Here is a 25,113-nt window from a genome sequence, read left to right as displayed (position 1 = left end):
ATTCTCTAATAAAATTTATGATAAAATTTAATATTAATATAATCAAATTCAGTATCATTGACCTACAAAGAGTATGTAATCAATCATTCACTATACAAAAGTAGCTCTTTAATCTCTATGAAAGCGTCGCCTGCTTGTAATAACGGGCTAGTGCATTTTTTTAAAAAGCAGCTTGCAACACAGAAGTTGAAAACAAAACCATTGTCCATGTCCATTGATAACATGAACTAGAATTTGATTAGAATATCTTTAATTCTTTAATATTATTAATGTAAAATTAGAACCTGTGGTTAAAATAATTATTGATATTGGTGCTGGTTAGAAGCTAAAGTAGTTTTAATGGCTTCTTCCGACATAAAATTCGCCCCGTACAGAAAATGTTGTCGTACTTGTTTGAAAGAAGATTCTTTGATGTTTGATCTATTTCTTGAAAGAATAGAATCCTCAGGCACCAACATAGCTGATATGCTTATATCATGCTCCAAATTAAACGTAAGTATTTTAAGAGGCTCTCTCCGTCACTCGCTTCATACAATCGTAGTTCCAATTTCATTTGAATATTAAGCAACCAAAGTCCATGAAATTTTGCAGACATATTCTAGAAACTAATATCTATGTCTGTGGTTTTCCAGATTTCTGTTAAAATATTCTGTTTCAAAGTTACGTGGTTTTAAAAATTTACATACAAATCTTTGAACCCCTGTAATTTTAAAACTACATATTTTTAGAAAAATCTAAAACACCACAGATAGTTAGTTTCTAGAATATGTCTCCAAAATTTCATGGACTTTGGTTGCTTAATATTCAAATGAAATTGGAACTACGATTGTATGAAGCGAGTGACGGAGAGAGCCCTGTTAAAAGCAATATTTTAGGGGTTTTTTTTTTGATTTGAATGAACCCATGTGGTAGGTAGAGTATATAATATTAGGTGAACCACCCACCACTGTAGAGATTTTGATATGTTTTAAATAAGCACATGAATTAATATTCCTATGCTTTGTCATTCACTGCTATTACCCAATTCATATACAAATAGCAGGGATGTCACAGCTTCACCTACCGACTTAATCATTTTGTTAACTTATAAAGTAGTGAGAGGTGTGTAATCAAATTAATAAAAGCTTTTCTTATTTACAGATACGAAAGGATGATTTCCTTCCAAATCAAATATGTAGGTACTGCTTCAAATCCCTCTTAGCTTTTTCACACTTCAGCATAATGGCACAAAAGGCTGAAAACAAACTCAAAGAAGCAATGTTAATAAACAATGAAATCAAAGAAAATCATTCTTCTGATGATGATGAAATAGAAGTCAAAAGGGAAAATGTTGATCATGAAAACATATTTTTCGAAACTTGTGAAGATTATTTTGAAAATGACAGCATAAGTGTAGATGAAAATAAAAATTCTGAACTATATAATGAAGAGCTTAAACTGGAAAACTCAAAACTGAATTGTGCTTATTGTAAAAAACATTTCAGTAAACTATCTAAACTGAAACTACATGAAGAAACATGTACTGAAACAAAACAGAATAGGAATGGTCTACCTTTAACAATGAATGATGAAAGTTTAGATTTAAGTGTAAAGAATGAATCAAACAATATAGATTTGACATGTGATATTTGTTCTTCAGGATTTGAATCAAAGGACTTGTTATCAGCACATATAAAAAGTCATGGAGAGAAAGATCGAATGTACTCTTGCGAAGAATGTAACAAAGTATTTAAGAAAAATAGCCATTTAAAAAGACATAAAACAATTCATAAAGACAAATTTCCACATGTTGATCCGTTAAATATAATTACACCTAAAGAAAACGTGGATACAAATATATTATGTGAACCAAAGGATGAGTTCAAATGCAGCAAATGTCTGTTAGCATTCAAGAGTATTAACTCACTCTCTGCTCACATGAGGAAGCATACAGAGAAAGGTCGAATTTTATCTTGCAAGGAATGCAATAAAGTGTTTAAAAAGCTCAGTCATTTAAAACGACATGAAATACAACATGGGATTAACTGTCCGTTCAAATGTAACGTTTGTCCAAAAGCATTTCCAACGAAAGATGCCTTAGAAGAACATGTAAATAAACACAGAGGGGTAAAACCTCACGGATGCCCGGTTTGTGATAAGAGATTCTCTCATTTGTCAACATTAACGACCCATATAAAATTACACACTCTTGAAAAAGTGTACTTATGTCCGTATTGTGGTAAAAAGATGAACTCTAGCACGAATTTGAAACAGCACATGATGAGACATACTGGATTGAAGAAATTTGCTTGTACATTTTGTCCTAAAAGATTTGTCAGCAAAGGTTTGTTAATTTGATTTAGCAATTTTTACAGCTATTAGAATGCTGAAAAATATAGTATGACATCAGATTCTTTTTTAAATTCTGATACAAGTTAGCTCTTGACTGCAATCTCACCTGGTGGTAAGTGATGATGCAGTCTAGTGGAAGTGAGCTTACTTGGAAGGGGAATGGCAGAAAAAGGTGTTTGTTTAGTGGGCTATGCCCCGTTATGAGTCCCACCACCAACTTTTATAAGTTTTAATACAATGATTAAACCATTTAGCTTTAACCATTGTATCCTGTTAATTTCCAGGGGAACTAAAATCGCACACAGTCACGCATACCGGGGAACGGTCGTCCACTTGCGATCAGTGTGGAGCTACCTTTACCAAGAGCAGCTCACTGACCAAGCATAAAATACGACATTTGGGCTTAAAGCCACATCAGTGTGGAACCTGTTTAATGAGGTGCTTATAATAATTTTACATTTTTTCATTAATTATAGGTAAGCTCTTTACCACAATCACACCTGATGGAAAGTGATGATGTGGCCTAAAGATGGGATGCGTTTACCTAGAAGATGCTTATTCACTCTATTTTTACACTTACTTAATTTTATAGTACAACTAGATGATACTCCAGACTTTTTAGTGTGGATTAAAGTTTTTAAAAAATCCTTCAGGAACTCTGATTTTTGGCTTATGTTCATGCCCAGGATGCAATTTATCTCAAATTTGGTAAACCGTTTAACGGAGGGGGCCGTGGAAAACTAGCAGACATACAGACACACTTTTGCAATTATAATACTAGTGTGAATATAGATTTGTAGAGTTATGTAAAAATGATACTATTTCAAATTCCAGATTCTCTTGCAAAGATCACTTGAAAAGGCATTACCGCATTCACACTGGCGAAAAGCCGTACAAGTGCGACTTGTGTGAGCGCGCCTTTACCCAGAGCAACGATCTAGTGAAACATCGCCGCTCACACTTGGGAGACAAGATATATAAGTAAGTATTTTTTTTAGAAAACCCAGTTACAAAAATTTGCGTAACAGAAACCGAATTCCGTCATAATCGGTCGAGCGGATGGGTCGTGATAAAACCGTGTAGAGGGCAGACAGGCAGACACACTATCGTACAGTGCCCGGCAGGAAATATTGTACATGGAACTTTAGTAAGAGATAGTTTTGTAGAGCGTTGTCCCTGTCGTTGAGACTGAAGAAACGTCACATAGGTATGAGTGACAGAGACAACGCTCAACAAAGCCGAAATCTTTTTCTAAAGTTTCACAAATCCATGGTGTTCAGATTTTTCTTTACTTGTGCTATAAGATGGGAAGTACAGATTTTGAATTTCTTGAATTGACAGACACGACAGACAAACTGAGAATGAAGCAATCCTATAAGGATTTTTTTTTCCTTTAACGTACGGCACCCTAAAAAGGTTCTCTCTCCGACGGCCTGCCTTTTGCTTGCTCTTCTCAGTAGAACTGCTTTGAATCGATGGTCATGTCATAAGAGCCTTAAGTTGGCCTTACACGTATATAGGTTAACTTCATGCTCTTATAACATCTCTCTATATAACAATCTCCCTGGTGTGGTCGCGGATTCGATTCCCGGCATATCCTCCTGTACAAGAAGTGTTTTAACATTCCGTTACCATGCTATGTAGGAACCAATAAGGGGTATGGGTGTAATACAAACCGCCTCACCCCCTTCCAAGTTAGCCTGCATCCACCTTAGACTGCATCATCACTTACCATCAGATGAGATCGAGGTTATGGCTAACTTTTAAGTTTAATAACTTGTTCACACAGGCTGCGTAAGCGTTGCGTAAGCGTAGGCGTAGTGCGTACCATTGCGTTGTAATGTATGGAACTGTATGAAACATGGCACACCGCTTACTTAAAGCGTGGATGTATGCGTAACCCGGTGTGTTGGGGTTTACGCGCGTCACTACGCACGTGCCACGTGTACGCAATTGGTGTGAATCGGCCTTTAATGGAATTTAAAAAAATGTTTTCTCCTCCAGATGCTCCCAATGTACGGAGAGTTTTCGTCTCAACGCGGAGCTGCGTCAACACATTTCGGAGCACTTTATAACCTCTCAATCACATACAGTGAATGCTTCCAAGGAGCCGCCGATAGATAGCGCTGGTAATAAGGACTTTTTGAAACCCCCCTCTGCTGTAATCGGGACCAATAATGATGATATTACACAAACAAATAATTCTAATGAAATGTGATTGCCTCTATGGCTTTTTGACTTTTAGAGCGGTTACGCACTCATCCAATCCGAATCCGTGGATATATCGATATAATAAAATCGGACTGAATTCGGATATTGCTTACGCGCTAATCCGATCTCAGATCCAAATCCAAGCTATTCAGTGGACATCTTTGACATATCTACATCATACGTCCGATTTGAATCCGAGGCACATCCGAGATATCCTCACGGATGATGGGCAGAACTCTAATGACGGAACCCGGATCTAGTGCGTAAGCTACCATACAAATAGTTCTATGACTACTTGGGAACGTACTTTCATTTTTCACGGACTCGGATCGGATGAGTGCGAAAGTGCCCTTAGTGAAATATCATTTTAAGTAAATTATAAAAGCGGAATTTCTCGAAAGAGCTTATAGAAAAATTATGTTTCTTCATCCTATTGTGTTATCAAAATTGAATTGATTGTTTGATGATTGATTGATTGAAAGTATTTACCGGTTGCCAGTTCATAGTCGATATTTCTTTTTGTTACCTTAAGAATCAGGTGATATAAAATAAAACAAAAAACTAAATTTAACTTTATTTCACCATCCAGACCCAGTAAAAAAAAACGTATGTCATCGTAATTGACAGCAAATTCTGCCCTTGTGATTGGTTGAAATCGCTGTTCACATATTTTCACAGCCAATCAAGGGGCAGAATTTACTATCGATTAAGCACGGTTACGATGAATACGTTTTCTTAATCGGGGAGTAATCACGAAGTTTATGACTGACGAACTAATTCACGGCGGAATAAACACCGCCCTCTGGCCTTCTGTCGCACCATCACACAGAATATCGCCTACTGCACAGAATCAGGATTATACAGGGTTCAAACTAGAACGCTAGCAAAATTTAGGGTTATTATTATACTACCTTAAAACAATCTAATGCCAATAACCATTTGCCTTATCTTGGAGTTTTAGTGATTTAGTATTTTTCAAACCTGAGCGTGCAAAACTGGCGTCAATTCCCCACCTACGACGCGGCATTGACTTCGAGTGACCTATTTACGGAACGTTCGTTGACCTTCAGCGCCAGTCAGATGTTTTATTTGCAATATCTTGTTATCGTCTTCGTTATTGCTAGCGTTCAGGTTATAACTTGTATAGTTATTTTTACCTGACGCCAACTACATTAGAGTCGAGCGCTATGTACCTATCTATTCTGTGTCGTTGCGCAGGCGCAGTTTTATGTGTATTTTTCTCACGCCGGTGTACTATATGTACACACGGTATTGTGATGTCATTTATGTATTTTAGAGTATGTTTTTGTCCTTATGTAGGGAAAACACGTAAAAAGTCAATAAGTATGGTATGCTAAATGAGTAATTAAGAAGGTAAGTACAGTGGGTAAGTACTTAATTCGACTAAAAAAATATTGTCTACAGTGGCGGCGCGGCTACAAATAAAGCGATAACTGGCGGGTGGAACGTAAAATACTGCCGTTTCCACAGATGATGGAATTTACGTTATTTGTGTGTGTCACCCTTTCCCTCTAACTGCACCTGACCACGAGAGAAGCCTGGTGAATCTACTGTGCTAGATATTCAAGATTTGTTAGTCAAAAACGGTAAAGTGATAATTGCTAATCAACGTTTGGATTTCGCCTATTTTTGGCAAAAGAAAACATTTCTTTTTACACAAACTAAATAGATTTGATCGGATTTGAAATTATTATGAAGTAAAGCAGGATGCGTGACATAAAGTTTTCAATTTTTTAGTTTTTTATGGTCTATTTAACGAAGTTGCTTCAATATTTGCACTAAAATTTTTCAAGAGCCATAACTTTTAATATTAATTACAAGTAGTTTTTGCAAACAAGTAGTAAATCTGAAGTTGCAATAGGTGCTTGCTTTGCGCAAATCATAAGACTAAACAGTAACTACCCGACACCCGTACAAGCACAGCTAGTGAAACCTGCAACTCGCGCCCTGTCTCATGAGCCGTCTCAGTGAAACGGTAATTGGTACAGGTGGTATATCAGTGTTTCATACAAGTCTACCATTCTTTTCAATGATAAAAACTAAAAATCGATGTTGATTGTAACCTCTCTCATCAATGATTGCAACTGTGTTACGCAACTAGTCTACTCAAAGCAGGACTAATATATTATAGCTAGGTACTATGACCTCTCACAGCTAAGTAGGTACCTAGATGGTGATTATAAATTGTCTAGCGAAAGTTTATAATAATAGTCGTAATAAATAACACGCCACGGTGTCTGTACGTCCGTCGGAGTTTTGCTATCGTTATAATCAACGGAATGCACCTTTCTAACAGGGCTTCGCGCAAACGGGACACTGACTACAGCCACTGGTGGCTGGCGACGAGCTGCTGTTTATATGTTTTTTAAAACGTATTGTATGGGATCACACACGTGCTAAGCGAGTGGCGTCCACTCGAGATGAGATCTACACAGCGTACTTTGACTTTGCTCAGAGTTGCGTCACTGTTATAACGAGCTAGCGTTATATAGTTGGCATAAATCTGTCTCGTTATAACTGAAAAGTCTAAGAAAAGTCAAAGTGTTCTCTATAGATTTCAACCTGTGTCCGTGACATGCCACCGGTGGGCGGTGGCGGCCACTCGCTACTTACAGCAGGAGAGTTACAAATTGTGGCAGCCACCAACCAACGGCCGCTCGTGGCTGCCACCGAACACCTTCGTTTGTGCGTTACCCACTAGTTTACAACATGGGGTTATTCAAATAACAATATTAGTTTAAACCAAACAAATTCCTGAAAGGCTGGCAACGCATCGGCGATACCTCTGGTGCTGCAAATGTTCATGGGCGGCGATCCCGTCTGCTCTTACGCTCGCTATTGTATAATATATAATAATATAAACAAGATAAAGTTGATAATTAAAACCCGACTGCGATCATCTTAATAAACGCTGTAATATTAAGTAGAGTTAAATTATTTTTCTGTCGCTTGGTAGGTATATTTTAATTATCGATGTATATGGATGGGCCCTTCGAAGATAAAAAACGCGCTCAAAAAGTCAAGAGAATTTGCAAAAGTCTCTTGACTTTGTCAATGACGATGACGTAAGATTCAAAAATATTTTTGCGGACGGAATTGTACGGGAAAGGCTAATCCATATACATCGATGATTTTAATGTTATTGTACATTTACACACATGAGCTCAAAATTATCTTCTTTCATTTGACATTCCACTCGGTACAAAGGCAAAAAAAAAATTTTGGAGACCTCCACTTTTTTCGATGTATTATCCGTTAGATCATTTTTTTTTTCGTATAAAATAAAGCCTATTTCACCCGGACTATTACAACGAATCAATTGACACCTCATTCATCAAAATCGGCCCAGTAGTTTAGACACTACGGTGGAACACACGGAATCTGGATACAAACATACATACCTACATACATAGACTCCTAAAATCTCATAACCGCCGCAGTCGGGTAAAAAAGGACGTGGCGCGCTACAGCCACCGGTGGCTGTGGTCGATGGCCCGTTTGCGCGGAGCCATCTTATGCAATGTTTTAAATATAGTACTATACTAAAACTAAGCTAAACTAAAACACTTTTTAGGTTCCTGTTAAAAATTACGTAGATCACGAAAGTATAGATATTTTTTTACACATCATCACATCATACCCATCTCCGGCTCAGTACTGAGTACGGGTCTTTTCTTAGAATGGATGCAGGCCTTATCCGTAGGCAAACAGGCACAAAGACGTCCCAACTAAAAAATCAAGTGTGAGTCGGATCTCACTCTTTTAGTTAGGGTAAGAACAAAAATGTTTTTCATGACATATCAAGATATCCTCCTGAAAAATAATTTAATTCAATTTCGAATTCAGTACTCGGTTTTGGGTCAACGTTCAATACCAAATACTAAATACCTACCAGAATTTCAGATTTGTCAGCGTGACACGTGGACAGACAGACCAGACAGTAGAGTGGCATTATAATAGCTGGGCTCCGTTTTACTCTATAAGTAGGTACGGAATCCCTAACAGGGCTCTCTCCGTCACTCGCTTCATACAATCGTAGTTCCAATTTCATTTGAATATTAAGCAACCAAAGTCCATGAAATTTTGCAGACATATTCTAGAAACTAATATGTGTCTGTGGTGTTTTAGATTTTTCTAAAAATATGTAGTTTTAAAATTACAGGGGCTCAAAGATTTGTATGTAAATTTTTAAGACCGCGTAACTTTGAAACCGAATCTTTTAACAGAAATCTGGAGAACCACAGACATAGGTATTAGTTTCTAGAATATGTCTGCATTTCATGGACTGTGGTTGCTTAGTATTCAAATGAAATTGGAACTACGTTTGTATGAAGCGAGTGACGGAGAGAGCCCTCTTAAAAGGGAAAGCTTTATCGTCCTTTATCTATCAACTGTCACTTGAAAATTATTGAAATAATTACGGTTTAAGCACGGAAAATACTTTGCTTAGATAAGGATTTTATTACTGACTACAATATTGCTAGGTACAATAAATAAGTCTAGTCTAAATAATACACAGTCTCAGTCCTACAAACTTATAAAGTCCATTGAAAATATAATATTATAAACATAAATCATCATCATCATCATTATCAACCGGATGACGTCTCCACTGATGGACATAGGTCTCTTGTGTGAACTACGCCACGGTCGTTCGCCTCCTGAATACAGCGGCTCCGTATGACTCGAAAAGTATAAATATTGAACCAAAATATAAGTATTTCCAGCTAAGACGTCGTTTAACATGACGACTTCCCCTTGTAAGGCTCCGGCTACACGCTCCGTCTTACCTGCACTAGCCAGTTTGTGCAGTTAGTGCGTGCGTGTGGACGGCAAGACGGTATCCCGCGCAGTTCCAAAAGCTGCTAAAGATTGGACTGCGCAGTTCTCGGTCTTGCTTAGTTGCAGTTTTAACTGCGCAGGCAAGACGGAGCGTGTAGCCGGAGCATTAGTTCGGAGTTCGGACACATTAGATATACCTACCTACACACCTGTGAAAACATTATTATATTTCTGGACTAGGATCCAAGAAAGGCACGCAGCGAAACTTTCAGCTTTTATAAAATAACGTAGGTCTTGCACGCGCTGGCTCTCTCTATTAAGAATGGAAATTGGAGAACTGTCAGTCGGATAAGTTTTCTCACGATACAAGGAACCAAAAGCTTAATTAGCTATAATCCGCCAAACCAAAGAAATCTGTATGGTGCAACATGCAGCATGCGATATCCATCGCCTGCCCTTCCACTGATAAACATGCAGGAAAAGCCAGCCACCAAGCAAGCCACACGCACCACAACTACGCAGCATCACACATGCATGTCGCATGCTGCATGTTGCCCCATACAGATTTCTTTGGTTTGGCGGATTATAGCAAATTAAGCTTTGGTTTCTATACTAGGTTTTCTCACGATGTTTACCGTCATCGATTGCACATCTACTACCTACTTATACCTACCTAACTAGAAACGGTAGAGTTGCGTGCCCGGAATCGTACTCCGGACCCGCTGAATAGGAGGCTATGTCTAACCACTAGGCTATTACTAGTTACTCATCATTACCACATAATACATAATAGTAGTAGTAGTATCTAGCTATAAATACGTACCAATGTATGACCGGTTACAACTCGTTTATCGGAGTATGCCTGACTAGTTTCAGACCCGTTGGAAGTCCTCATTCATAACCCTCAGCACGCAACGCGGTGCCACGGTAATATTATGTTAGCAACACTGGCTAAAATACTGTTTATTATCAGCAACACTGACCAAATTACTATTTTTATATAACTTTTGTGTAATGAAACAAGTGTAGCCACGTCAATACACCTTATTAAATATGTCATTATACCTTTGTCAATATACGTTTCATGACAAGACGTATATTGACAAAGGCAATTATTATTGTCCGGAAGTAGTTGGAGTTTTCTTCGAGAGTCGGGCCAGCCCGCTCAGTCAGTGTATTTTTGTACTCCAATCGAGAAGGTGTGAAGTGAAATATTGTCGAAGTGTTAAAGTGGCAAATTGTAAAGACAAGTGGTAAAGTATAAGAAATACAGCATTAATTATGAGTAAGTTATGTTTTATTTCACTACTATTAATAATAATAAAATTAAAATCCTGAGATCACAAAATGTAGGTATCTGTTGGCGCGATCTGAGATAGCGCCAACATTTCAGAAGTGGGTAGAATTAACGCAAAATCCACTAAGATATACAACATTTAAACGTTAAAGTTTCTTTTTATCAAAATAAAATAAAATGAAACACACATTTTGTGATTATTTTATTTTGTGATACTAGTTACCAACAAATAAGAACCGTAAACTTGTCATTTATTTTTAAAATACCCATATTTTGTGAAATTGAAATTGATGCTAGTCACATGACAAATAAAATTCGTTTTTGTTTCAAGTTTTTCTTCTTCTGCAGTGATAAGGCGATGCTAACAGGAGATCGATGAATCATCAAGGCAAATCCTTGATATAATCGACTTCTTGTGGGTATTGCATAAACATTAAAATTAATTCTCATTAGTTTCTCTGAGTGACTTACTCGTACGTCCTCACGGTGATAGTCAAGGAGAATATAGTCGCGTAATGATTAGAAAAATATGAATATCTGTGTTTATAATTCATAATTGAATAAAACTAATATGTTCCACATGCATAGAACCTCATATTTTTTCGAACTTTTATTGCCTCCCGTATCTGGTATGGCTTACAGCGAACCCTCCCGAACAAGATGGTGTCTACGTCTCAGTCCACCGAGATGGTGCGGCATCGCGGAAGGAGGCGAAACGCTCCAGGATCTCGGTGGCCGCGCCAGCCGGCGCTCACGCAGCCGTTGCTCGGGCAGCCGCGCCAGCCGGCGCTCACGCAGCTGGCGCTCGGGCAGCCGGCGCCCACACAACCGGTGCTCGTAGCCGGCGTCCACACAGCCGGCGCTCGCAGCCGCGCCATCCGGTGCTCACGCAGTCGACGCTCGGGCAGGCGCGCCAGCCGGCGCCTGTGCAGCCGGTGCCCACACAGGTGGTGCTTGCAGCCGCGCCAGGCGGCGCTCACGCAGCCGACGCTCACGCAGCCACGCCAGCCGGCGCCCTTGCAGCCGGCGCCAACACAGCCGGCGCTCGCAGCCGCGCCGGCCACGCAGTCGACGTTGGGGCAAGCCGTGCCAGCCGGCGCCCATGCAGCCGGTGCTCGCGCAGCAGCGATAGCCGGCGCCCACACAGCCAGCGCTCGGGTGGCCGCACTGGCTGGCACTCACGCAGCCATTGCTCGGGCGGCTGCGCCAGCCGGACCTCACGCAGCTGGCAGTTGGGCAGCCGTGCCAGACGGTGCCCGTGCAGCCGGCGATTGCAAAAATGAGTCTTTTCAAATATTTTTACGAAACTTTTAGATGCCTTGAAACCTAAGATACGCTCAGATTCTCACCTAGTGGGTGAGAATGGCAAGCTAAATTGTTAACTGCGTTTCTTTCTGACGAAAATTACGATCGGATGCCAAGATAACCGATGATAGCTAACCTTTCCCAATTTGGGGATTCGCTGGAGACATTCTACTAGGGTAAAATTGCTTTAATAAATATTTGTCATATGAATTATGACACAAACCGAAGTAAACCATTAAAAGCGCAGTCCTCAGTTAAAACTATAAATATGCAGTCCGAACAGGGCCTGAAGAGCTCTCGTAGTTGTAACTATAAGCTCGAGGGTCACAAACAGACGGGTCAAGGGTCTTGACAGAGCCTTAGTCCAATTTAAAAAAAAAAAAAAAAAAACAAATGTGTCACGAACTTTGTGTGAGTGTGTGGCAAGTGTGACGTTGCCACGGAACCAAGCAGTACTGGTTCAAGCTACTAGCTTATTTTTTATTATTTCTCTTGCATTCATGTTTTACGAGTAAGTATATATATAATGTTACAACATGAAGCCCCGTCAGGGCGTTCCACAGTATAACATTGGTAATTATGATATGTTACAAGTATTATTTCAATTCTATTAAGTGTTATAATTTATGAAAATCATAAAGTATGAATAACAATTAGTAAATAATCATAAAGTATGACTGACAAATTAGTAAGGAACAAGCAGTAAATAAATGAAAATAAAATATGACTTATAAATAAACGTTATAGGAGCGGTCATATCGTTAATCAATCTTAAAAGAACTTAAGTATAAAGAAAAGTGCATACATACAAAATCACTATCGTATTATACCCGGTCAGTCAAAGAAAAAAATAACGGTTATGATAGTTTCAATTAATAATCGTACTTATCGTTTTTTTATATTAACATCATAAGACTGTCAGAATAAATCAAATTTCGTTCAAGGCTTTCATTGATTTTGGCAGCGAATGTTGCATAATTAGATATTACGATTTAAATAAAATCCGTAGTAACTAATATACTGACAAAGATTTGAGAATACTGTGGTACACACAGTAAAATAGTTATATTAGCACCTGTCCAGTGTCGCGTAACACACAAAAGCATACATATAGCACACGTAAATATTGAAGTTACAACTACTAAGGACGCCCACATATGTAAGCAAAACCAGTTTAGTCAATGCGCATCACGTTGCGTTGCGTTGGTTAAGTTAGAAAGAATTCTTAATAAATGGAGCAATGAGGATAATATTAATCACTCTATGGATTTAAGGTATCGTCATTCGGGCTAACACGCTTTGCACTTGTGGTGTAACAGGTACGCCCACGATTAGAGGTTATGAGTTCAAATCTCTCTTGTACATTGTCTTTGATGTTTTGTTATTTGTAGTTGCATCGATAAAATGTCTCAAAAAAAAAAAAACCCCCATAGAACAGCTGTTAACAAATTAATAAATAGTAAGGGAGTTAGCTTCCGTACTTGAATTGAGATCCCTGTTCTTTTCAGTAAAGCTAATAAAAGTGCCATATGTTACTAGTTAATCGAACAGTTACAGTTATAGACATATTTCTTTCTTTTGTACTTTTTATTATTTGAATAATTACATAGGTCTAAAGACCTAAAAACAAAATCAATTCTTATACATATTAAACTTATTTAACATATTATAAACTAAAAGTAAGAAGATAAAAAAAAAGGGGTGTCCGTATTCTTCGATAATATTTATAAATTGCTTATGCAGTTTTGCAATACATATGAATTTTATTGAAATGGATGAGCTTTACATTTTATTAACAATATTAACTAAATGAGCCATTGGTGTTATGAATTAACATGATTAAATGAATGAATTAAATAAATAAAATCTCTATTGTTTCTAATGTTGCACCTAAAAATTAGTTTGAGCTTCTGATGACCAAACTAAGCTTTATTTAACACTGATGCACTATCTATAACTAGAATTTAAAAAAAAATATATATTTTTGAATAATGTAAATGTAGGCTTAACTTAATCTTTTTTTTTGTCAGCCCTAACACAGACTACGATCTATTTGCAAATCTTTAAACACCAGTCTCAGTTTTTATCTAGTGCTTTGTCTACAACAGTTAGTGTAAAATGTTCTTTTTAATTAAGTCTTTAATTAAATAAATAAATAAAAAAATAAAATAAATAACTAAACCCGTGTCATAGGTAACAGTGCTCTCGATTTACAAACTAGAACTAGAACAATAAAGAAGTTACACAGATAATTTAATTCAAGATTAGATGACGTTAGACTGTGTACATTTTAATACACATACCTACATATATACAAACTAGATCACTTTTCTGGAGAGCCCCTCTCTCTCTGTTAGTATGAGATATGAGGATCTCTAATCTCATTAACAATAATTGTGAAATATTTCTGGCTGGACAGTCACTAAAGTGGAACCATTGTATAACCGTTATACAGTTGCACCGTTCACCCTTGCAGACAAATATAAAAATTTACTTTATGGCAAAACATAACTAATCTTCCTTCATAATATAATTAAGTTTAATTAAATAAATACATATAATACAAAATACAAAAATATTTATTTCAGTAAAAAACAAGTTTAAATATATTTTAAATATAACATAGAAATTGGGACCGTCCCAGTAAGTAACTGGTATTAAACTAGTACTTGTGGCGGGCGGCCCCGCTCTTCCATAACATATTCTGTTACAATTGAAATAAATAAGTAGTTTCTAATAGTAATAAATTATATAGAATAATATATAGAATCTCTTTAATTTTCAACCTATATTTTAGAAATTTGGGTATACTGCTCGTATGATACTTACCAATATCATTAATTGTCGTGTGACCTCACTAATGGATAGGTTTTGTCCAAATAAAACAAATATATTTGCAACATCGTTAGATTTTTCATAGTTGTGAGACTTGTTTATGTAGAAGAGACACAAAATCACGGGATACAAAATTATGTCGTAATTTCACGGAATCGCGTCTTAAGTAGGTGCGATATAACGGTAGTTAATTAGTTTTTTGTAATGATTTTGAATTGTCAAAATAATATAAAATTATAAATTTATCTGATGAAGGTAGTTAGATAAAATCGATATTTGGCTTATTCGATCTCATACAATCTATTACTAGGAGGCCAACAATATTGAACTTTCATAAACATGGGTGTTTTGAAGGTTTTGGTTTAGTCTCCATCTGAGATTCGGAGCGATATCGCATATTTTCGGTATTTGTATTGTAAACTGGATAATTAGATGTTGTGATAGCAATCACGCTCTAATTAAATTATTAATTTATTTATTTAATTATTAATTATTTTTTAAAATTAAAACTCTTGAATAAACTCTTCGCATTGAACCTGTGTTTACGTAGGTTGTGGGAGGACATTTCGATAATTCAATAGTATTTAAATAGTACCAGCTTTTCTGAGTGACGCTTATAATAGGTTAATATATTGGTTGAGGGCAGCTCCCTTTTTATGCTGAATGCGTGAGATGAGTATTATATACTTTTACGTATAAGTTTCACCTATATGTGCGTGTTAAGGAATTTACAGTTATATCGTTGGTAATATCACACATTCACACGTGGATGCGTGTTGGTATGCCTTGCAAACTTTTGTTGTTTGTACATCATTATCCCAATAATATTAAACACAAGAAAAAAGTGTTACTATATATGCCCGTTACAGACTTTGAAACCATCCAACCGATGAGCCTGAAATCAATGTCATTAGAAAGTTAATAATGCGAAGATTGTCGTAGACTACTAAACCAATGCGTTAGGCACATTTCTTCTAGCACAGTACCATGCGCCAGGTTATACGCTGGTGTGTTGTAAAAGCACTGCGTTTGTATTAAAGTTGACGAAGCAAAAGTAGAACTGTTCAAAGTGTTACACATTACAATCGTATACCAGTCATGGTAGGACAGTCCTCAACGGAACAGTCTCATATTGTTATTTAGGATATATGATAGATTGCATATGTCGCAGGACAGTAGTGAAGCTATTTTCAATAGACCACATGAACACTCCTTAATGTCTTCCAGTGAATCCTCAGAAAGGGACCCATAATTGGCTAAACATCTAATTGAAATAAATATCACAACAGTTGATGAATTAACAATTAAAACGTAATCGTTTCATTCGAATCGGATAGTAATTGCATACAAAAGATAGTTCACAATAATATAAAATGCTGAGTAACTAATGGATATGGTTATAGGTTTATGGACAACCCTGGTCCTAAATGAATACATATAGTTCAAAGTTAATGGACAACCCTGGTCCTTAATGAAAATAAAAGGGTCATTCAAAAATATTTTCGTGTTGGAAATAAATGACAATAAGATTAAAGTTTTGTTAAATTTAATAAATGTAACACCAAATGAAAGAGAAGGAACTAGATTTTTATCAATGGAATACAACCATTTTTAAATGGCAATCACTAACTTTAAATTCGCTTAATCTGGAGCCTAAAATTTCAATCATCAAAATTAACTTTGCAGTAACGGATCGTAAATTTTGCTTTCCAGATAGCCTCATAAGAAAAAGTCAGTGAGGGTTAAACCTGGACGGTGGCAAATTAACGTCGTCTCGATTACGCTCTTACTGTAGAATTCGAGTCAGTTGACAGGGTTATCGGGATTTATATCCTGTACGGCAACAGCTTTTTTAGGACCAAGTGTAATGCCTTTTAATAATCGGCAGAACTGTGATTTATTCAAATTCAGAGTTTTTGGGACCAAAAGCATTATAGTCTTATATTAGCTGAGACAGATGGACATATAGTAGACGGTTTCCCCGTTCTTGAAGTTCTTATGCAACCCGGTTTTTTTAGCCGGCATTTTGTTCCCAGTCCCCGCTTGTGGACTCAATTGAATTTGCACTTAGAACATTGTTTTTACCAACATTAAATTAAAATATTTTATTGAGACGCCCAGTAAAGATATATATTTAAATCCTGATCCTTGTAAAAAAAAAAAAAAAAAGAAAACCTGTAGACCTTTCCTCACCCTCTGTTACCTGCGTATGACAGACTACAGACAAAACAGAAACGAAAATATTTCTGAATCACCCTTTAAGGGACAGCCCTGGTCCTAGAATAAAATATGCTGGGACAACCCTGGTCCTAGAATAAAATATGCTGGGACAACCCTGGTCCAATATTTATTTTAAGGACCACCATGGTTTGTGACTATGTTTATAGTTAAAATATAATTTGTTAATTTGAAATTATTAATTAGAGGCCTGGTGGCATACGAACAACGTTGGTCTTAGCATTTAACATTGGACAACCTGGTCCAATATTAATTTCGAGGACAACCATGGTCCATGATTACGTAAATACTTAAAATAGAATTTGTTTATTTGAAATTATTAATTATATTTATAGAAAGTCAGAAATTATTAGTGATAGAATAACGTAAATCTGCCATGTTTTGTTGCTTGTCGCTCGAGGTCGACGACCCAATTTGGATGGCCGACTGTTAGCAACACTGGCTAAAATACTGTTTATTATCAGCAACACTGACCAAATTACTATTTTTATATAACTTTTGTGTAATGAAACAAGTGTAGCCACGTCAATACACCTTATTAAATATGTCATTATACCTTTGTCAATATACGTTTCATGACAAGACGTATATTGACAAAGGCAATTATTATTGTCCGGAAGTAGTTGGAGTTTTCTTCGAGAGTCGGGCCAGCCCGCTCAGTCAGTGTATTTTTGTACTCCAATCGAGAAGGTGTGAAGTGAAATATTGTCGAAGTGTTAAAGTGGCAAATTGTAAAGACAAGTGGTAAAGTATAAGAAATACAGCATTAATTATGAGTAAGTTATGTTTTATTTCACTACTATTAATAATAATAAAATTAAAATCCTGAGATCACAAAATGTAGGTATCTGTTGGCGCGATCTGAGATAGCGCCAACATTTATCTATACAGTATTTTAACTCGGCCGTATTTTTGAAATAGATACCTACAGTTGCGCGGTACGTAAACATGCGGTAGGGCTGCCCGCCTCCAGCAGTTTAATTACACTTGCCTACTTTGTGATTCCATCTAGTTTTGTGATTGTAAATATACTTTTTTTATATAAACAAATAAAATACTTTGTGAATTGCATAGGAAATGTTCAATAAAAATGCGTGTTGTTTTTTGATTGGTAGATTTAATTAAAAAACCATGTTTATGATTGAATAACAAATCGGTCTTATACATTTGAGACCGAAAAATATTTGCGCCTCGACTGAGACGTAGGAAATTAAACGAACGTTACGAATTATTAAATTTTAAAGTTTAAAAAATCCGCATTCTAGTATAAAGCTTTTAATTAAAAATTGTTTTGGGAAACATGGACAAGATGGAGAAAAATGGATATCTTTTAATTGGTTATAGATACCTATAGCTACTTTATAATTTATATATTTGGTTTTAAATGAAGTTTGGAATATTTTCTCCATTTTTTCTATATATTCTACAAAATCATCGCTGGGTACAATCAAAAAATTTGCAAATTAATCTTATTGTAGTTCCGGTACCTTAAATACCAACATTCTGAGCTGAAATTGTGGCTTCTTTGATCGGGTTTCACATACAACGAAAAATTCGCGCGGTTATTGTTAGAAAAACAAAACACCGCCCGTTCGTCACTGCGGCACAGTCGCGACTGTCTGCGTGTCGAGCGCCTGCCGACATCGAGGTGCGTAGGTATAGCTCGCGTTTCGTCCGTTTGTATGAAGTTGGAATACTGATACGCGGTGCTCAGCAGACTACGCTATGAAGAAGGCTGAGGTTGGGGGAGGTGGCTCCAGATTATCTTTCAATGGTTCTTCCAGATTCCCCGACGGATCTGAAGTAATTCGGGCATACTCCGACAGGCGAGTGAGTAGCACAGGTTGTAGTCAGTTATACATAATACATAATTATATCATCTGCTAGGTAATATGAATATCACCCACGATCTCAAGATAGTTTAAACGCTATACTTAGTATGGTACGCGACAGGTCGAGATGGCGATCCGGATGGGGACGGCCCCACACGTATAGCACCCGTATACTCGGTGTGGGATAGGGCAACTGACATGCGGAAGTGCGGAGCATCCCCCCGCCTCGTACCCCGATTGCCATCTCAACCTATCGCATACTATAGGTACCTACTACTAACCTATCTACTGTACTGCACCTATTACTCATCTACTATCATCATTTTAATAATTTGCTTAAGGTCATTGTTATTCTCGCGACCCACTTTTCATTTTCCTCGTATTTAAAATCTTTCTAGAGTCTATTATGACAAAATACTATACCTACTTAGGTTCTTCTTAGGCTAAATATAATAGGTATTTTCCGTGGCTTCAGATTAAAATTAAAAATACCTATTTACCTTGTCTCTTTCGGGACTAGATACTAGATAGTAGACTTATAGTAGACTGTCATTTTTATAGGAATTATTTGGGCCTACCGCCGTAATTAGTGTAACGATCGCAATTAGGCTCTGATTGGCCGACCGAACGCAACACTCTACCGCTATTGGCTAAAACGCATTGTTGCACCAAAGATATTAATTCAGCCAATCACCACAATAAGATTGTAGCAATGTTTGATGCAGCTTCTTCGCCTGCTCATAATAAAGATTGAAGGATATGTGGGCGCGGGGGAAGTTACCACCAGTTTTTTACGCACCTAATAACTCATCTCTTTGTATATTCATCGTCGAAGGATCCATCAAAATGGAAAAATTGCATTCACCTCACTCAAGGAAGGTGGATGCATTTTTCTGGAAATTAAGTAGGTATGCGGTGAATAGGTACTGTAAAGATTGTAAGAATGCTTACGGTCTGTGTAATGCATAATGTAATTGTCTTGTAATTGTAGAGCATTTGCCTTGCTCTACATAGGGACTTAGGTACTATTATTCATAAGTACTTGTTAAATTAACATTAGGATTTTCGTTTTTGATGCCATTTTGTTTGGTTTTTTAAGGCGCGTTGCCTACTTACCCGTTCTTTAGCATATTGTGTGCTACTTCAAGAGATAATCTTTTTAGCCATGTGATTTTGATCTAAAATTATTTGCCTAATAAATAAAGCAAATTTTTTCAAAAAATTAAATTTAGAAGAGTCTCTTGAAAACTTGTGATTCTACATAGCGGCATTTTGGAACGAGTCAAATAGTTTGTAAAAGTTTGATTGAATAAAAAATATTATTTTATAAATTTATGGGGAATAGAAACATAATTATTTTATTTAGGCCTATATAGTTACCCGTATTCACTCAGGTGCAATGGGGTATCTGAAAATCCTTTGTTGTTAACTTCGCACTGTGAATCGCCCGCTGAGTGATTCCGAGCTTTTTATTTATACCTCCAATAAATAGCTGTACTTGGTAGAGACATAGTTCTGTACCTCAAAAGGAAAAACGGAACCCTTATAGGATCACTTTGTTGTCTGTCTGTCTGTATGTCCGTCCGTGCGTCCGTCCGTCCGTCCGTCGTGTCTGTCAAGAAAACCTATAGGGTACTTCCCGTTGACCTAGAATCGTGTTTGGCAGGTATGTAGGTCTTATAGCACAAGTAAAGGAATAAATCTGAAAACCGTGAATTTGTGGTTACATCACAGAAAAAATAATTAAAATGTGTTTCAATTTTCAAAGTAAGATAACTATATCAAATGGGGTATCATATGAAAGGGCTTTACTTGTACATTCTAAACAGATTTTCATTTATTTTTATGCACGATAGTTTTTGATTTATCGTGCAAAATGTCGGAAAATTACCCGAGTACGGAACCCTCGGCGCGCGAGTCTGACTCGCACTTGACCGGTTTTTACTTAATCGTAACCAGTTACTCAAATAAGCACTGGAATGATCGAGCATGACTGTAATGTATGATCCTGCAAAAAGTTCATAATTAGCATGAAAATTGTCAACACAACAATGCCACACGTGGTAATGGCTAGGCTTTAGTGGTGAGAGGTACTACCTAAAGCCTGTCAGTGTCGGTACCGCGCGAAAAACGCACGCGCAATCGATTCGAATATCGAACGGATTTTTTCTTGAATTTATTTTTTATTTTTGAATGAACGTGCTGTGGATTCAAGTGAGTTTAGTTTATATTTGTGGATGTTTTTTTCTAAAAAGGTTTTAATACTTGACTGGTAATTATGAATATTAAATACCTAATATACCTCAGCTGTGCCTAGATACATAGGTACTTACAAAAAATTAAATTTTAATGAAATCAATTTCGGTACCTAGGTACTAAAAAAAAGTAACAAATAACATAGGCAAACTATAAAATAATTATTTTACGAAGTTTTTAGGAAACGAGGAAATTAAGTAGGTACTCAACTAATTTATTTTATAAAACACAAAAATTATAACGAAAATACTTTAAATAGTAACTTACAATCACACTAATATTATAAAGGCGAAAGTTTGTATGTGTGTGTGTGTGTGTGTGTGTGTGTGTGTGTGTGTGTGTGTGTGTGTGTGTGTGTGTGTGTGTGTATGTGTATGTTTGTTACTCCTTCACGCAAAAACTACTGGACGGATTGGGCTGAAATTTAGAATGGAGATAGGTTATACTCTGGATTAGCACATAGACTACTTTTTATCCCGGAAAATCAAAGAGTTCCCACGGGATTTTTAAAAAACTACATCCACGCGAACGAAGTCGCGGGCATCAGCTAGTTAAATATAATTGACATTAGTCATAGTGATAGAAAAAATGTAAATAGGGATCTATGAAATATGCTGACTGAATATGATTAACAACTTAGATAGATTTTGAGAGAAGCGATACCTAGCCTAGTGGTTAAAACGTCGGTCTCCTATTCGTAGGTCAGAGGTCCAAAACTGGGTACACACCTCTAACTTTTCGGAATTAGGTAGTGCAAGGAAAACATTGTTAGGAAAAATCTGCATGCTTGAGAGTTCTCCACGATGCTTTCAAAGGTGTGTGAAGTATGCCAATTCGCAGTTGACCAGCGTGGTGTACTATGGCCGAACCCATCTCATACTGAGAGAAGACCCGTGCTTAGTAGTGTGTCGGCGATGAGTTTTTGATGTTGGTGATGATGACTTCATTTCAATATTGAGACTTAAAATCTTATCATTACCTAAAATAAGACTAAATTTTCCCTTCCAATTTTAATATGTGTATGATATTATTACTAATGGTTAAATTAAGTGCGCTCAATCTTAGACTACATCATAATTTGCCAGCAGGTCTGATTGCAGCCGAGCGCTAGTTTATAAATTAAAAAAAAATTAGAGCCAAATTAGAACTAAAAATGTTTCCAACAGGAAAAAAAAAACTCAAGGAAAAACGCTGCAGTACTGCGAAATGTTCGTTAACGCTTTCTTAATATTTTTTATCAGTTTCGATCAGACTCCACATTGCATAAACCGTTCCTAACTACTTAGTTGTGAAATTAAAGTTTTCAACACCAAGTTAGACAACTTAACCCAGAATTTTTGAACTTTACCTACTGATCTGCAACTTTCCGGTGAAGATTTCGCAATCAACCTACTGCCAATAATATTCAACTTATTGAATATCATCGGTAGATATTTCAAAAAGTTGAATATTATTAGGTAGGTAGGTAAACGATTTCGAAATCTTCACCAGAAAGTTGCAGCCTTTTTATGACCTAACTGATTTACTCGAGTCGCAAAAGTTCAATTACCTAAACTGTGGTCTGTTTCAAAATATGTAAACGTAAACACATAAGTTAAGCTGATTCTTAGTTCGATGGTAAACCGCATCGAAATAGGTGCTTAAAATGTTAAAGTTGTAAATAACCAGATCCGCCCGGATTGAGTTTTAAATATCCCTCGGAATATTACCTATTGATTTCCGTGGAATATAATAATTGATCCATTGTGGGATTCAAGTTATCTCTGTACCTTTTGTAACACATGGGTAAAAGGATTGGCTTTGAAAAGGCAACAGACAGACCGGCAGACAGACAGCCACACTTTTGCTTTTATATTTATTAGGTAATATGGACGGAACTATGGCTTAGCCAATAAAAACCAGTGAATTTTTGTAGACGTCATGCTGAAGTTCCATCGCAAATATTTGACCCCGTGTAACTTTGAAACTACATGTTTTGCATTAATCTAGTAAGAAACGGATATTAGTTTTCAGAGCGTGTTTACAAAATTTCATTGCGCTATTCTAAATTAATAAAAAGGTTCTGATCTCTCAACATATAGGGCTCAAACTACTGGACGGATCAGACTGAAATTAGGCATGCGGAAACAGATAGCAATTTTTACGTATATATATATCCACTAAGAAAGGATTTCCGAAAATTCAATCCCTTGGGGGGTAAAATAGGACCTTGGTGTAGGCCACGTTAAGCTAGCACGAATAATCTAGTATTCAAATAAAGTATCAATGAAACTTTTTTTTTTCTCTCTCGTCTGGCTTTACAAAGATTAGCCAATGTCAAGTTTGTAGTTATTTGTAACAAGTTAGTTAAACTATACAAGTCCCGTCTGTGCCGGCGCTCGCCGACATACGCACGGCACCCCCTTAGAGCGCTTTCTAGTCAGTTTTAACAAAAAAAAAAAACACTCCAAAAAGGCAGAGCACGCCCGCCAGCTAACACCGACACAGACAAAGTCCCTATGAAACTTCGTTGGTAAGGGGCGATCTGCAGCGTTCGTAAACTCTTATTAAAGTTTTCAAGAGCAAGTCAAGATAGACAACTTAATCCTGATAAGAATTTTTGAACTAAATGGAGTAGCAATAAAGAGATTTAAAGTTTCTAAATCAATTTGAGAAGTTTTTAAGTAAGTACAGTACCTACCTAAATGCGATTGTGTATCTACCTGTCTGTCTGTTTGCTAGCTTTTCATGGCAAATCTTTTCAAACGATTCTGATGAAAATTGGTGGTGACAGTTTGTATCCCAGGGGCTGACATAGGCATTGAACTAATAATACTACGTATTATTATATCTACCTCAGTGGACATAGGCTACTTTTTATACCTGAAAATGAAAGAGTCCCCACGGGATGTTAGAAAAACATAAATCCACATTTACGAAGCCGCGGGAATCATCTATGTGACACTCATCATCTCAGATTTGGGCGCGTTTGGAACCCCCGTAGCAAATAGTTTTAAGTTTACGTAATTAATTATCACCAAGTACATCATCTTACAAATCTAGCAATTCCGACCACCAAAGGAGTACAATAGTACCTTACTTAATAAGTACTTTGAATGAATGATTTGAGTTTGTGTTTTGAGTTTGATTAAGTGATAGCACAGTTTTGCAGTCGTGATAGCATGCATCCCGGACACAAATACCTAGGCTACTAATAAATAATTCTTTTGCCATTAAAAAGCTCCTTTATTCAAAAGTAGGTAATAATTATAGGCTATAAATTATATCTTTATGTATATGCACCGCGAAGTAAGTCGCGGGAAAAGGTTAGTACCTAGGTACGTACTTAATGAAGGTGGAGTAACTTTACGAGTAGAAACTTATACGTATCAAAAAAGTGAAACAATCGCAGTTCAAGCATTATTTCCTAAGAGACCGCAACCAATCAACAAAACAAACTGGGTTATAGGCATGGCAGTAAAAACTAATTCAGAACTTGTGACTTTGTTACCAAAGTGGATGTTTTGAAAATGAAAATTCTTGTAAGTATAGCTTTATCTAAATTCTAAACCACGACTTGAAACTTTGATAATAATTTTTAGTAACTTTGAGCTGTGAGTGTTTCTCAAGTTAGTTATTGTGCCTAATTCTGATAAACTGTATTTTTTTATTCCAACTCACTACCCTCGCTGACTGTGTGAAGTGACTGAGATCTTATCTGGTGGTAAGTGATGATACAGATGGAAATGGGCTAACTTGGAATGGGTATGGCAATTACATTGAACCTATGACTCCTGATTGGTTTCTACGTATGACATAATCTTTGAAAAGAGCAACCGCCGAGTTTCTTGCTGGTTCTTCTCGGTGGGAAAGGCATTCCGAACCTGTGGCAGATGCTTTGGCCGATTCAAAAGTACATACTTGTAAAAAAGTCTAATTGAACAAAAATATTTTGAATTTTGAATTTTTGGAACGGGTTCATTTGCAGTAAAAAAAAAAGTTATAATGCACTGCAATTCGTACCTA

The 25,113-nt window shown here is 36.8% G+C and overlaps 2 protein-coding genes across 4 annotated transcripts in view; both read left to right on the top strand.

The window, feature by feature from the left end:
• The first annotated feature begins 188 nt into the window (after positions 1-188).
• Positions 189-4,575, top strand: LOC123873029 (zinc finger protein 708-like). Its single transcript, XM_045917683.1, has 5 exons — positions 189-492; positions 1,141-2,323; positions 2,616-2,769; positions 3,166-3,312; positions 4,336-4,575. Exons 1-5 carry the CDS (start codon positions 340-342, stop codon positions 4,547-4,549), a joined length of 1,851 nt encoding a protein of 616 aa, XP_045773639.1. The 5' UTR covers positions 189-339; the 3' UTR covers positions 4,550-4,575.
• Positions 4,576-20,921: 16,346 nt separating this feature from the next.
• LOC123873266 (UDP-glucosyltransferase 2) overlaps positions 20,922-25,113 on the top strand; it is a 55,518-nt gene continuing 51,326 nt past the window's right edge. For 2 of the 3 annotated variants that reach the window (XM_045918053.1, XM_045918051.1), the window contains exon 1: positions 20,922-21,066. The gene's annotated coding sequence lies outside the window, so the exon portion shown is untranslated. Of the gene's footprint in view, positions 21,125-25,113 lie in introns of all 3 variants that reach the window. The other variant, XM_045918052.1, reaches the window with a different exon arrangement.

The sequence above is a fragment of the Maniola jurtina genome, chromosome 16 (genome assembly GCF_905333055.1).
Source record: "Maniola jurtina chromosome 16, ilManJurt1.1, whole genome shotgun sequence".
In the NCBI taxonomy this organism is placed as follows: Eukaryota; Metazoa; Arthropoda; class Insecta; order Lepidoptera; family Nymphalidae; genus Maniola; species Maniola jurtina.
This window is presented reverse-complemented; position numbering and strand designations above follow the sequence as displayed.

What these genes read in the sequence shown, in the direction of transcription:
- LOC123873029 (XM_045917683.1), top strand. Translation starts at nt 340, where the DNA reads ATGGCTTCTTCCGACATAAAATTCGCCCCGTACAGAAAATGTTGTCGT. An exon ending in TGTGGAACCTGTTTAATGAG is followed by an intron (nt 2,770 to 3,165) that starts GTGCTTATAATA and finishes TTCAAATTCCAG; the next exon opens with ATTCTCTTGCAAAGATCACT. An exon ending in TTGGGAGACAAGATATATAA is followed by an intron (nt 3,313 to 4,335) that starts GTAAGTATTTTT and finishes TTTCTCCTCCAG; the next exon opens with ATGCTCCCAATGTACGGAGA.